At 40.2% G+C, this 14,757-nt stretch overlaps 1 protein-coding gene across 1 annotated transcript; it reads right to left on the bottom strand.

Annotated features, from left to right (window-relative positions):
- Positions 1 to 3,031: 3,031 nt before the first annotated feature.
- LOC308392143 (single-strand DNA endonuclease ASTE1-like) lies at positions 3,032 to 11,115 on the bottom strand. Its single transcript, XM_080875036.1, has 4 exons — positions 9,890 to 11,115; positions 9,579 to 9,783; positions 3,822 to 3,987; positions 3,032 to 3,741 (listed from the first exon to the last, which is right to left on the bottom strand). Exons 1-4 carry the CDS (start codon positions 11,090 to 11,092, stop codon positions 3,462 to 3,464), a joined length of 1,854 nt encoding a protein of 617 aa, XP_080731162.1. The 5' UTR covers positions 11,093 to 11,115; the 3' UTR covers positions 3,032 to 3,461.
- Between the last annotated feature and the right edge of the window lie 3,642 nt (positions 11,116 to 14,757).

Genomic DNA, 14,757 nt, shown 5'->3' with positions numbered 1-14,757 from the left:
GGCACAGCTCTTGTAACCACTTGTTCCACTTATGACTGAGCTGTTCTGGGATCTCATCATCCCAAGCAAGACCCTCCCTGCATAACTGCTGCAAGATCATTTTTGCGGGGAGAGTTCCTGGGGAAAGGAATCCCAGTGGGTCGTAGATGGAGCTGGTGACGGAAAGTATTCCAAGTCTCGTCACAGGTCTTTCTTTGATGTTAATCCTGAACTTGAATGCGTCAGACTCAGGGCACCATAGAACTCCTAAAGCACGTTCCATAGGCAGCAGGTCATGGTTCAAGTTCAGGTCTCTGACATCTTTGGCTCTCTCATGCTCAGGGATGAATGAGAGCAAGGCACGACTGTTGCTTGTCCATTTCGTTAGGTGAAATCCTCCACCAGAACACAATTCAGTGAGGTCTGTGTATAACTCCATACCTTGAATTTCCGTGGCAACAGACTTCAAGCAGTCGTCAACATAAAAATTTTCCAGAACTGTGCTTACAGCTTCAGGTGATGATTTGCTGCGGTTCTCCTCTGCTGTTCTTCGCAGTGCATAGTTGGCACAACTGGGAGAAGAAGTCGCACCGAAGATATGCACCATCATCCTGTACTCAGCAATGTCTCGATTGAGGTCCCCTGCTGGCCACCACAGAAAGCGCTGCAGGTCAGCATCGTCATCCGGGACACACACCTGATGGTACATTGCTTCAATATCTGCTGTAAAGGCTATAGACTCTTGCCTGAACCGTGTCAGCACTCCGATCAATGAGTTTGTTAAATCTGGCCCTTGTAGAAGTTCACTATTCAGTGAAACTCCTTGGTAGCTGGCAGCGCAGTCAAAGACCACCCTCAGCTTCTTTTTTTGTGGATGGTATACCCCATGGTGGGGAATATACCACTGTTTTCCATCCTTGCGGTTTAACTGTGTTGTTGGAACCTCAACGGCATATCCCTTGCTCAACATGTCACTCATGAAGGCAGTGTATTCTTCATGGAGTGCAGGATTCCTTTTCAGCTTGCGCTGAAGGCTCAGTGCACGCTGTAACACTGCACTTCGATTGTTCGGCATCTGAACGCACGACTTCTTCGTAGGAAGACTTATGGAATAGTGTCCATCAGTGAGACGAGTAGAGCTTGACACAGACTCCATAAAGTGGTGGTCCTCTTGAGACATTCCTGCTTTATCATCACAGTGACGCTCTGGAAAGTCGTGGTTATACTGTCGTACAAGCAGTTGTTCCACGTTGTCGATGGCTATTCTGTTCACAATAGCACATGGTTGTACATCATTGGCTGCAGTATCCGTTTCTCTGAGTGGTCCATTCAGAATCCATCCAAGTGCTGTCTTTACGGCATATGGACCATTGTCCTCACTTGGGATCACCTTCCATGGCTCCAATATGGTGTATTCTTTAGTTCCAATGAGAAGCTCCACTTCAGCCTCAATATGAGGCAACCTCACTTCGCGTAGGTACGGCCACTTGTCAACCTCTTTCTGGAGTGGGATGTTCTCTCTGGAAACAGGAATACTTTTCTGTGTGAAGACCTTTGACAGTGCGATAAAGTTGTTGTCTGCCAGACTGCTGACTTCCAATTCTGTGAGCACATAACTCTCCTCTCGACTTTTGGAATTAATAACAGTTACTGTATGACTTATTTTCAGACTAGTTGACAAATTATGCTCTGGTCATTTGAAGTTACCAAGATAGATGTCCTTTTGTAATATAGTTTAATTTTCTTTGTACATTTCCTTTATCCACCATCATACATTAAACTAAGAAGAGTCATAGAGCTGAAGCAGGTAGCATCAACACATAAATCTATTTGTGCTGCCGGCTTAAATCACAAGATTACCTCTGGCTGAAAAGCTGTCGATTTTTTTTTTTTGCACAAATTAATTCAGGTTCACACTAATTCTGTTCACAGCTCCAACAAAATGGGGAAGTGGAGGGGGGTAAACACAATTAGATTGAATTACAATTGGATGGAAGTCGAGGACAAAGGGAAGGAAGCTTAGGATGAGGAGGAAGAGAAGCAGCCGGAGCGTTTTTAGGGATCTCTATGATTTCATTGAGGTTTTCTTTCATTAATATGGTCCTCTCACAAAAAAGATGACCTAGTTCACCTACTTCCTGTATTAAATAGTGATGTGGAAAAATGGTAAATGGCCTGCATTTGTATAGTGCTTTACTTAGTCCCTAAGGACCCCGAAGCGCTTTACACTACATTCAGTCATCCACCCATTCACACACACATTCACACACAGGTGATAGTAAGCTACAGTGTAGCTACAACTGCCCTGGGGCGCACTGACAGAGGCGAAAACCACAGAGCAGGCACGTATAGTGCATCTAGACTGACTAAGATCTGTATTATAGTTTTAGTCTTAAGACCTTATGTTATATGTTATATATTTATCACCCTTGTGATAAAACCCAGGTCAGCCATTGATCCAAGTTGTGCCCTGAAAACAGGAAAGTCGTCTGCATACAGGAGAACTTTAATAGCAGGCTTGTAAGAAGTGAGGATTGTACTCACATTTGCTGCAAACTCTCATTGTAATTCTGTCACCCTGTTTTGATGCAGAATTCATTTCAAATCAGGCAAGAGCGGGACTTTGTTTTATAATGTGTTCTTGTGAATTGAATGTATATCGCATACATTTGACTTGGGTTCCAGTCCTTCTTTCTGGAAGACAACAATTGCAGGTAGGTGGCCAAAAAACTTTTCCAAATACCTCCACGTGATCAAGCCTGGATGTAGATTTGGAGGCAAAGTCATCCTCTCCCAAACAACACCTCACCAAGAGGTAGGTGTTATTTATTTAAATTCTATAGCAATGCTTGTGTCCTACATAACAGAATAAAGAGTACATTCATTAGAATTCAGATTTAGACTGGAACAGCAATTTATTGTCATGTAATAATATTTTTATTATTCTATTAATATAATACAAGCTTTAATTACCTTTGTACAAAAATCCTAGTAGAATGTCCTTCAACAGGCTACTTTTTACTTCATTACTCTGAGTATACCATCTGGGTATACTCTGAGTATATTGCAGTGCTACTTTTTCACTTTTTCTTGAATAAAGAAGTTGCTTCAGCAATTAAACTTTTACCTGTATATATTTTGTTTATATACAGGTATCTGTACTTCTATTTATGTAAAGAATTTCTGTACTTTTGCCACTTATGACTACTTTACAAACGGTGAACAACACAATGATAATCAGGTTACTGAAGTCCCAAACAAAAAAATTGTAAATCATTTCCGTGTTTATTGAACTGGATCAAACATATTTAGCCCATACTGCTAAAGATTTTTACCTACATGAAGAATGCATCACATTTGACCAACCCTCTGAAAAATTGAGTTTAATCATAAAGACAAAGCGAATAATAAGAACTGTGTAATAGTCCTCCTTTGACCAGCAGCTCTTTTGTTCCTGCCAGGAGTAGCAACATCATTCAATTTCAATAATCACTTCTTTTTCTGCAATTTGTTCTTCTTCCCCCCTTCTTTTTTCCCCTCTTTTTTCCCCTCTTTTTTGTCTCCCACTCCCGACTAGAGGACTCCATGTCAGTAGAGGAAACCTCAGCCTTAGAGGACTGAGAGGATCCCTCTCCAGAATATGGATTACAAACAGTTGTTAGGTTCTCATACAATTTCTTCTTTTCTGCTCTCAGTGTTTTCTGTACTTCTTCAATCGTGCCTTTATCTGCCAACCGATGAAGAAGAGGTCCACAGTAAAGCCTGACAAAGCAGAAAATCTCAGTTAATGTTGATGAAGTGTGTTAAACATCTGTGGAGCGCATCATTGGTCTGGTGTTTACCGGACACACTGAGGTTCTGGTAGAGGGGAACACAGCAGCTGGTTCAGGTGGAGGCTCTGCCTCATGCAGCACAGCCATTGGCTGAAAGCATGAGCCACACGGGGCTGCCATTTCCTCCTGATAGCTGCATCCTTTAAAGCTTTCATCTTCCTCTCAAACTCGTCCTCTACAGACAAAATAAAACAAAGTTTCAGTGACACAGAACCAGAGACCAGCAGCAGTTTGTCTTCTTGTTCAGGCTGATGTGGAAGCATCAGTGCTGCTGCTGTCACACAAACTCTGACTACAGGATGTCTGATTACAGTCTTAACCTGCTGTGACATGCAAGGGCATGAGTCATCTCTGTGGGCCCTCTTCCTTTCAGTGTAGCCAGTAGTGATTCATATTCTACATTTATTAACAGTCCACGATGTCCATGTCTGCACAGTTTTCACATTGATTTCCCAACACTTTATAATCTACAAATATTTTTTGGTTAAATAAGTTTTTTTTTGTGTATCTTGAAAAATTGAAAACTCCGATTACACTTGTAACACTAAAGACAACTAACAACATTTCACCAGAAACATGTTTTTGCCACTGTCATCCTCTGTCATGCTCACAATCTTCTTCTAGCCTGGTCCCAAGTTAACCTGCTTAGAGCCTCAGACTGTTTTCGACCTGTTTGGTGTTGAAGGTCAACAGGGGTCAAAGCAGCTCATCAAGACACACCAGAATAACTGTAAATAATATACTTATCTTTGTAACTGAGAAAGTTTAAAGTTTTGAAACTTGTACTTAGGGTGTTGATACAACTGTTTATAACTTAAGGTCTCCGCTATATGAGCTCACCTTGTTTCCCATCATTTGGAGAGGAGGCTGTCGATGCTGCTTCAACCTCTCTGTTAGGCTACGTTCACACTGCAGGTCTTAATGCTCAATTCCGATTTTTTGATCAAATCCGATTTTTTTGTCTGCTCGTTCACACTACAAATAAAATGCGACAGCAAACGCGCTCTAGTGTGAACGCTCAAAGCGGCCCGCATGCGCAAAAGAAGCTGTCACACACAACGAGCTCTGTTTAGACCCAGAGCAACAGTATTGTTTGACTGATGGCCCTTAATATGCAGACTTCGGACTTCGTTTCCCAATTTTTGCTTTAAGTTATTTTGTTATTTACATAATAATGTAAATAACCTAATAATGATCCTTATTGCTGTTTAAGAGAGGAGCGGTGCTTCAAATGATAGCTGCAGATTTCTGTCAGAATCTGCAGATTATACAGTACAAATAAAATGTTCACATTGTCTTCCCAACAGTTTCACTAACATCTACACTGGATGGCCAGGAAGCGTTCGCGATGTCTTCTCGGGCGCTTCTCTGGCGCTGATAATTGGCTTCAGTCTTGTGTCGGTGACGTAAAAGGCGGATTTAATGCGACTTGACCGTTCAAACAGCAGTCGCTTTGTAAAACATCGGATATGTATCGGATTCAGTACCACATACAAAAGTGACCCAGATCGGATTTGAAAATATCGGATTTGCGCCGTTCACACTGTCATAGCATGATCGGATATGGGTCGCATAGGGTCAAAAAAATCGGAATTGATGCGCTTTCGCCTGCAGTGTGAACGTAGCCTTAGCTTCTGAAATGAAGGAACATCTTTCACATGTGACACTTTTTCATTGTTTTCAGTGACAGCTGATAGCTAAACCAGATTTTATTTTAAATTGTATAACAGTTAACTTCCCTCATTTTGCTTTTCTTGATTTCCTTCTTTTCATTTCTAATACCTTTTATTCTTCTTCCATGGGGAAAGATATCCCTCATGGTGCACATTCGCAATTACTTAGATAGAATAAATAAGCAGTGACGTCCAGTGTAGGACGGACAACACAATCTTATAAGTGCCATCAGAAAGCCTCCATTATATTGTTTTTTTTTTAACCATTCTTCCATAAAAAACAATTGTAAGGTCACTGATGTTGGACGAGTAGGCCTTGCTCGCACTCTCAACTGTAAATCATCCCACAGTTGTTCTGTCAGGTTGAGGTCAGGACTCTGTGCAGGTCAGTCAAGTTTGTCCACATCAAACCTACTCATCCGTGTCTTTATGGACCTACTTTGTGCAGTTATGTGCAGCGATGTTGGAACAGGAAGGGGTTGTCCCCAAACTGTTCCCACACAGTTGGCCAAAATGTATTGGTATGCTGAAGCATTAAGAGTTCCTTTCACTGGAACTAAGGGGATGAAACCAGCTCCTGAAAAACAATCCCACACCATAATCCCCTCTCCACCAAACTTTACTCTTGGCACATTGCAGTCAGACAAGTACTGTTGTCCTGACCACCATCAAGAACAGACTCATCAGTCGGATATCCAGACAGAGAAGTGTGGTTCATCACTTTAGATAACATGTCTCCACTGCTCTAGAGTCTTTGCATTGTGGTTGGTGATGCAAAGCTTGGATACAGTTAGTTGCCATAGAAACCCTTTACACAGGGCTCTCTACGCACTGTTCTTGAGCTAATCTGAATGCCACGCGAAGTGTGGAGGTCTGTAGTGACTGTCTGCACAAAGTTGGTGACCTCTGAGCACAATGCTTCTGCTTACTCTGTAATTTTACATGGCCTACTACTTTGTGAGTTGCTGTCATTCCCTATCGCTCCCACTTTGTTATACTGCCACTAACAGCTGACTATGGAATTTTAGGCTACGTCCACACGTACACAGGTATTTTTGAAAATGCAGCCTTTTCTATGCGTTTGGGCCTTTCGTCCACACGTAAACGGTGTTTTGGATCATTGAAAACTGAGATTTTTTAAAACTCTTTGCATTTACGTGTGGACGAGGAAAACTGAGATTTAGTCAACCAACGTCAAAGGTGTGCGCCATTTTTGACTTCATGCTGTGTTCACATGAGATAAATTTCTACAATGGCAGATATAGACAAAATACTGTTGCAGTTTTTTCATGCTTATATACACACACGGAGTTACTTTCCCTCCATTTAGAAAGACTGAGGCGTCAGAGTGAACTTCTACTTCTGTGGCTTCTACATTCAACACATATGCTCTCACAGCCCAAATCCCAATGCCAAAGTCGTCTGTTTCTGACGAAGACTGGGTCGAACCACCTCTTGATAGACAACTTTGAAAGCACGGAGGTACTTCCAGAAAAATGGCGAGAGAATTTTTGCATGTTGAGGACTTCACTTTTGGCTCTTTGTGAGCTACTTCGTCTGCACATTGAAGCCCAAACAACCAAAATGAAGTTGCCTGTCAGTGTTGTAAAAAAAAAAAAGTTGCATGCACATTGCATTATTTAGCTGATGAAGTGAGGTTATGCAAGACTGCAAACGCTTTCGGACTATTAAGGCAAGTGGTGTTGAAAATTGTAAGACAAGTTTGTACTGCAATTACTGTTCACTTGGGCCCTGTGTTTATACAGTTACCAGCAAGTACAAAGTAGAGGAACTTGTAGCAGGGTTTTACTGAGCCTATGGAATTCCTCAGTGTATTGGTCCTGTGGATGGGACCCATGTGGAAATAAAGCAACCATCCATGAATTCTGTGGACCATGTTAACAGGAAGGGGAGGTTTTCTCTGAACATACAAGCCACCTGTGACTAAAGGTATTAATTTATTGATGTTGCGTTGGCAAGGCAGTGTACACAAAACCCATATTTTTGCAAATTCTATGCTGAACACACATTTGAAAAATGGCATGAACTGTGGAACATAAAGAGGCAATTCCAGTTTTCCTTATTGAGGATCCAGCATACCCATGGCTTCCTTACCTAAAGAAAGAATACGCAACTGTGGGAAGCACTGCTCACGAATATTATTTTGGACTATGCTTAAGTCGAGCTCATTGAATTTGTTTTACAGACTGAAAGCATGGTTTGGAGCATTGCAAAGGCCCTGGCAAGTCTCCCAGTTCGTGTTTTCGTGTGTTTTTGCTGTTTTATATTCCAGCGTGATATTGAGGAATAATTCCACCTCACTGTCTCTCCACACATAGGACTCCTTTCTGCTTTTATGTGCCATCTTTGTTTGTGCTTAACTGGCCAACATGGTTAGGATTATTTTGCCACCTTTTTATTTATTTTATTTTTTTGCATGTTCTTGACAGCATTTGATTTGTTTTTTGCCTTTACATGTGGACAGAGATATTTTTTCAAAACTGCATGTGTGGTCCGGATTTTTTTTTTAACGAAAACTGAAAATCTCTGTTTACAAAAGTACCTGTGTACATGTGGACATAGCCTTGGTAGGCAGGAAATTTCACGACTGTACTTGTTACACAGGTTGCGTGGTACCATACTGGAATTCACTGAGCTCCTGAGAGCGAAGCATTCTTTTACTCATGTTTGTAGGAGCAGTCTGTATTCCTAGGAGCTTGAGTTCAGACACCCTAGACCACGAGAGTCATTGGAACACCTAAACTCAATGATTTGGATGGGTGAGTGACTACTTTTAGTACAGGGTGGGCCATTTATATGGATACACCGTAATAACATGGGAATGGTTGGTGATATTAAAGTCCTGTTTGTGGCACATTAGTATGTGAGGGGGCAAACTCTTCAAGATGGGTGGTGACCACGGTGGCCATTTAGAAGTCGGCCATCTTGGATACAACTTTTGGTTTTTCAATAGGAAGAGGGTCATGTGACACCATAAATGTCACAAGAAAAACAATGGTGTGCTTGGTTTCAACGTAACATTATTCTTTCATGAGTTATTTACAAGTTTCTCTTTGTTCACAGCCATTGACATGTCGAAGAGGTTAACACGTGAGGAGCGGATCGAAATTGTGTTGATATCTGGTGAACGCAGTAACCAGGTCATTGCAGCAGATTTCAATGCAATACACCCTACGAGACCACCCATCTCCCATGCTACAGTTAGCAAACTGTTTCGTGAAACTGGTTCAGTGTTGGATTTGCCAAAATGTGGACACAAGAAAACTGTCACTAATGAAGAAACATCAGTGGCTGTCCTAGCTTCATTCAGCAAGAGCCCACAGCGTAGCACTCGCCGCATGTCACTGAAGAGTGGCATTAGTCGAACATCCCTTCAGCGGATATTAGCTACTCACAAATGGCACCCTTACAAACTCCAGCTACTGCAGCATCTCAACGAGGGTGACCCAGATCGGCGCACAGAATTTGCAGAATGGGCAAAACAAAAATGGGAACAGGACCCTCAGTTCACGCAGAAGATTTTGTTCAGTGATGAGGCAAACTTTTATGTGAATGGTGAAGTTAACAAACAAAACCACTGCTATTGGTCTGACACTAACCCACATTGGATGGGTCCCTCTAAGACTGTTGGAACAACAAAAGTGATGGTTTGGTGTGGTATATGGGGTACAACGATAGTGGGTCCATTCTTCATCAATGGAAACATCAAGGCCACTGGATATTTGAAATTGCTACATGATGATGTGTTTCCCTCTTTATGCACTGAAGCTGGCACGCTCCCTGAGTTTTTCCACCACCACATTATGGGTGCCAGGTCCAAGCATTCCTAAATGAACAGTTTCCTGGAAAGTGGATTGGTCGTCGTGGGCCAGTTGAATGGCCCCCAAGGTCTCCCGATCTGACCCCCTTAGACTTTTATCTTTTGGGTCATCTGAAGGCAACTGTCTATGGTGTGAAGATACGAGATGTGCAGCACCTGAAACTACGGATACTGGATGGCCCTCCCTGTAGTACAGTATATTTTCTATCCATTATGTGGGAAATATATACCATGTTACCCAGTGAGACTTACCTGGACTGTAATGGTGATACACAAACCCCAGCAGGAGGGCGTGGAGGCAGTGGACAGTTTCAGCTTTTTGGCCAAGCTTTAAGTTGTTAAACCAGAAAACAGTCACACAGACTGGCAGCTTCAGCTGGTCGGGGATGTTTTCTAAGGCTGAAGTCTGAACCTGCAGAGCTTCTTCAAACACTCTGCGACGCAAATCTTCAGGAGCCTGCACAGAGAGGTACCACACAGACAAGATGCTCACATGTACCACGGAAACACATCTATGACCTGTCAGAGTAATTAAACACATATTTATTGATTAACCTCAGTACCTTATGCAGATGCTCTAGTTGCAGTTGTTTCTGTTCATCACTGATGAAGAGTATTGATGGGACATGTTTCTCTTTGATCTTTTCTCTATCCCTGTCATATTCAGTGCACGTCTGACCTCCAATTAACAGTCCATAGAAGTACTGTCTGATACGGTAAGCAGCTGTGTAACTACTGCGCTGTGAAAAGTCCTCCACAACTGGAGTCAGCATCATTGTCTTCTGATCCACAACACTTATGACGAAAGTGGTGAGTTCTCCACGCTCAACTTTTTTACGCACCCATGATGGCAACTCAGAACTTGTTTCTTCTGGTTGAACATATTTTTGAATGGAGAGTTTGAAAGTTTGGTTCTCTTTTTTACCAACATGATTTAAAGCTTGACTCAGAGCACGTTCTCTCTTCTGTGAGTCGTTCAAACCGTCCAGATTCACTTTACTTAAAAACCTGAGCATACCATCCAGTCTTTTAATGCTGTACTCACCAGATGAAGATGATTGTCTTGCAAACCTACCTCTATCTTTTAATATTGAATAATCATTTCCTGCTATTGAAGCAAAGACTGGCATGAGAGCAGGGTCCAATTTAAAATGCTCACAAAACTTTGAACGTGTGTAGAGCTTAGCAGGAATTTTGCCATCCTTCTTTCTTTTCCATTCAAAGTTGTCGAGATGAAGGAAACCTTTGTTCACATCATAGATGCAGAAATCTGCGTCATGGGACAGCACAGCACATTGGTTCTGATTTGCAGCAGAAACAACTTCAGGGTCTGCCTCTCCTAAACACTGTTCAAACATGATGTCTTTCTCCTTCAAGATTTCTATGAAGACATCTTTGACCAGAGGTGGTAAGACATTACATTCTTTTGGCACAGCGTCAGGCTCCCTCTTTGCTATTGTCTTTGCTTTTTTTAGTTTATTTCCAAGGCGAGACACAAGTGTTTTGTGCTTGTCAGGATCTGAGCCTCCATCCAAGATGACGTACGGAGTAACTTCACAGTCCTGCAGAGTCTTAAAAAAGTTACAGACCTCATCTTTGAATCCAGGATAATCTCCTCCACAGCGCTGGTCCAGCTTTGGATCAGAGTTATAATACAAACAATAGTACAGAGCTGCACCATCAATGATGAGACCTGTTTTTTCTACTTTAACCTCTTCACAGAGACACAAATCATCTAGCATTTTCTTTAACTTTGAAACCCCCATGATTCCTTACGGTGTGGTGAAGGTGAGCGGTGGTTATTGTGCTAATGCCTTTGTGTCTGCAGATATTTATACACCTACTAGAACATCGTACAGGTACACGCCCACACTGACAGAACCAGTCATACCTGCTCTGACTAATCTAACATACCTATGTTACTCTTTGGTTTCATTTCTTTCATCTTCATCTTGTGGCTTTCAGTTTTATTTCACTATGTGGTGCAAAATGAAATGTGTTTCATTAACTTTCCAGCTCTGTTAATATATCAAAGATACTTAGTTCTTTAAGATAAGAAAATGATACGATAAACCTTTATTAGTCCCAAACTAATAAAGGTTAAAAAAAATTTATTATCAACACATGTCCCCCAAAAAAATCAGTATTTAAATTCAGTAATGAACCATGTTGTGAAGAGGAGCTTTTCAAATTGAGAGCCACTGCTAAAGAAAGGCACTTTTACTACAAACAGTCCAAACTCAGGTGCACTGGCTTTCTGTGAAACAATGAATTGATTGACTCATTAGACCATTCACCCATACTTTTAAATAACAGAGTGAAAACAGTGTTAGTGATAAGTTAGACAGAATCATTACCTCGGACTGTCTTCTGATTATTGAGAGAAATAGAAGTGGAGATACTTCTGTTACAAATGCAATATTAATATAATATCAATAGATAATAATACAAATTTTATTTCAATGAATGTAATCACTCTGATCATCTTTTATGTAGAACATAAGCAAAGAAAAACACTGTACAGCTGTGGTCAGAAGATCTTAATAATAACCCCGAACCACCAAGGCTGCAAACAAGTCGACAGCTGAGCTACTAAGTTATACATGAAAAAACACTATTTTTTTTAAAAGAAAGATAGCGATGTAGAAATACACACGACTGTGTTTTCAGATAAAAGTAACAGTCACACAGAGAAAGGCAGAAATAGATGAGGAACAAACGGTGCTAAAAGAGAAAGTTATCATATTCATGAAGCTAAACTTAATAAATTGTGCGTTATTGATCAGTATTTACTCAGGTGTGGATTTATGCATTTGTAATATAGTCTTACATGTGTTTATATTGATTATTTGTGTGTGGATTGAAGCACGCATTTCCTGAAAAGTTACACACAAATCATTGTACACATTTGTGAGTCTAATTTTAAGCTTTTGGGTGATCCTTGAATGAATGTTTGGATGAAACACCCTCGCTTTCGCAGAGAATTCATTCCAACAGCATTTTGATTCTATAACTCCTCAATCACAATATCATGAGTCACAGGACATTCTGGACATTCATGGACACGCTTCATGCAAAATGCACCTTTTATTTGTATGGATGTGTGCAGGTATATGTATACGTATGTATATTTAGTGTACATGTAGTATAGACATGTACATGTGTATATTAATATTTACATATATCTATTACTTACATAGTAATAGTAGTAGTAGCATAGTTAAATTCATGTGAATCTCTGCTACACTTCATGTAACCTACCTGTGACCATGAAACCACAGACACTGTGCAGCAGTCACACACAGTTCTTTACTTTGAATCCATCACAGTGCAGCAAACTAACCTGTTTATCCTGCATTACCTGCAGAGGATGTTCATGTAACCTTTAACACAGTTTACCTCAGTTCGTTTAGCAGCAGGTTTCACAATATGAAAAAGCCCAAGTCTCATGTATGCAATGTGTGATTTAAAAACATGAGCACTTACATGTAAGCTTTAACCCTTGGATGCACAACCTACCAATACCTACGCTCTTTCTTTTTGTGGGGTCAAAAATGACCCCAAATAAAATCAGTTTTTGCAATAAACTGGGTGTTATTCTTCAAAATCTTTAAAACAAAGAGTTGTAATATATTCATATTCCAGGTGTTCCTCATAAAACACATATGTGACATGAGGCCATTTGCATTTTTACGTATTTTTTCATTAATTTTAAGAAATTGCAGTTTTTGTATCACTACCTAAGTCTTCACAAAAAATCAATGCTTTTTTGCAATAAACTAAAGACATTTCTCTCATTTTGGTTAAGATGATATATCTTGTTCAAACAAAAGAGTAATTTCATTTTTGACATGTACATTTTTTTATTTTCATTCACATTTTAGCACTTAGCAATCAATCAATCAGGCGTCAAAACATGTTTGTGTTCAGAACTACAAATTAAATGTCTTTTATCAATTATTTTTTTTTAATGTCTCAATTCCAACCCTCCTCCTTTATCCGGGCTTGGAGCAAGAAAAAAGTGACCCGAAATAGGCTCTCTGGTGAAGTTACTTTGTGTGTGTGTTTGCATTTATAAGTAGTTTTAAATCTTGTGATCCACAAAACATCATAACAGTAAAAGAAGAAGTGACTGCGTTACAGTCATTACGGGAGCAGCGGCTTCACTCATGCACGATTCATTTGGAGGTGTGAACGTCTTCTGCCCTGATAGCAGCTGGGGGAGGACTATCCTCCACCTGTGAGCGCTTTGGCACGGGTGAGGTGCCCACGGCAGCACCTGCTGCTTGTTGAGATTAAGAGTGATAAACACTTTCACGTCAAAAAGTTGTCATAAATAAGTCTCCAATAACACCAGAAAAAGTCGCCAGATTTGTCGCTAGTCGCTTTTTAGAAAAATAAGTCGCTATGGGGGTCTGAAAACTCACTAAATATAGCGACAAAGTCGCTAAGTTGGCAACACAGGTCCTGGATCATTTGTAGGGCAAGGTCCACAGGGATCCTAGCTGGCCTTCGAGCAGCCATGTTTAGATCAGAGGTTCCCAAAGTGTGGGGCACCTAGATAAACACAAAGCAGGAGATGAAACATCGCCAAATATGTTTCCAAACCAACTTCATTCCAAGCCAAAGACTAGAAAATATGATGAAGCTTGATTGAACTGCTCCAGTAGGAGAAACTTAAGTTATTTTACTTTTCCTTTCTTGTTATTTTTCCTTGCTTTTGTGCAGACATGGTACCTGCACAATCGTTTTGTGTTGTGTTTATTTATTGATTATTGAACATCAGCTCCAGTAGCCCTTCTTAAGTCTAACGATCGAGGCAACTGATAATCGCACAATATCTAGCTTAATACCTGGTTTCTATGAATTCATTAGCACTTCATCAGTGTTACATGAGGTTATAGTCTGAGAAGCAGTGCCAAGACAAAAGGTATTGATATTTATGCAAACAAAAAGAGAAAATAAAATGTCTTTATCTTAAATAATATTTTCTTTTTTCCTGCTAATGTGCCCGGTAAACTCTGTAACATTGTTCATGGTGTTACATGTGATTTCTGTGTCATAAATCTTTTACATGTTGGTTAAACTGCAATAAAAATGATGGGGCACATAAGGATGTTGAGTAACTTGAACTCAATAGTATAATGTGGACTCATAAAAATATTAATCCTTGATGATATTAGTGAACAAAAAAACCTCCAAAATCATATTTTCAAATTTGTTGTCCATAACGCAGTTGAAAAATAACAAATTCGAATGATAATTTAAATTTTATTTTGTTTTTTATTCCAACATTTTATATCCCACTACGTTTTTCTGACCAATCCCAAAACAAAATAGAAAACATTCTTTTAAAACAATTTATTACTTAGACTGTAAATTAGTATTTACAAACTCATAAAGCATAAAACTCCTAACAACATGTCTCCTG

Source organism: Rhamphochromis sp. 'chilingali' (assembly GCF_963969265.1).
Source record: "Rhamphochromis sp. 'chilingali' genome assembly, chromosome: 2".
Lineage (NCBI taxonomy): Eukaryota > Metazoa > Chordata > Actinopteri > Cichliformes > Cichlidae > Rhamphochromis > Rhamphochromis sp. 'chilingali'.
This window is presented reverse-complemented; position numbering and strand designations above follow the sequence as displayed.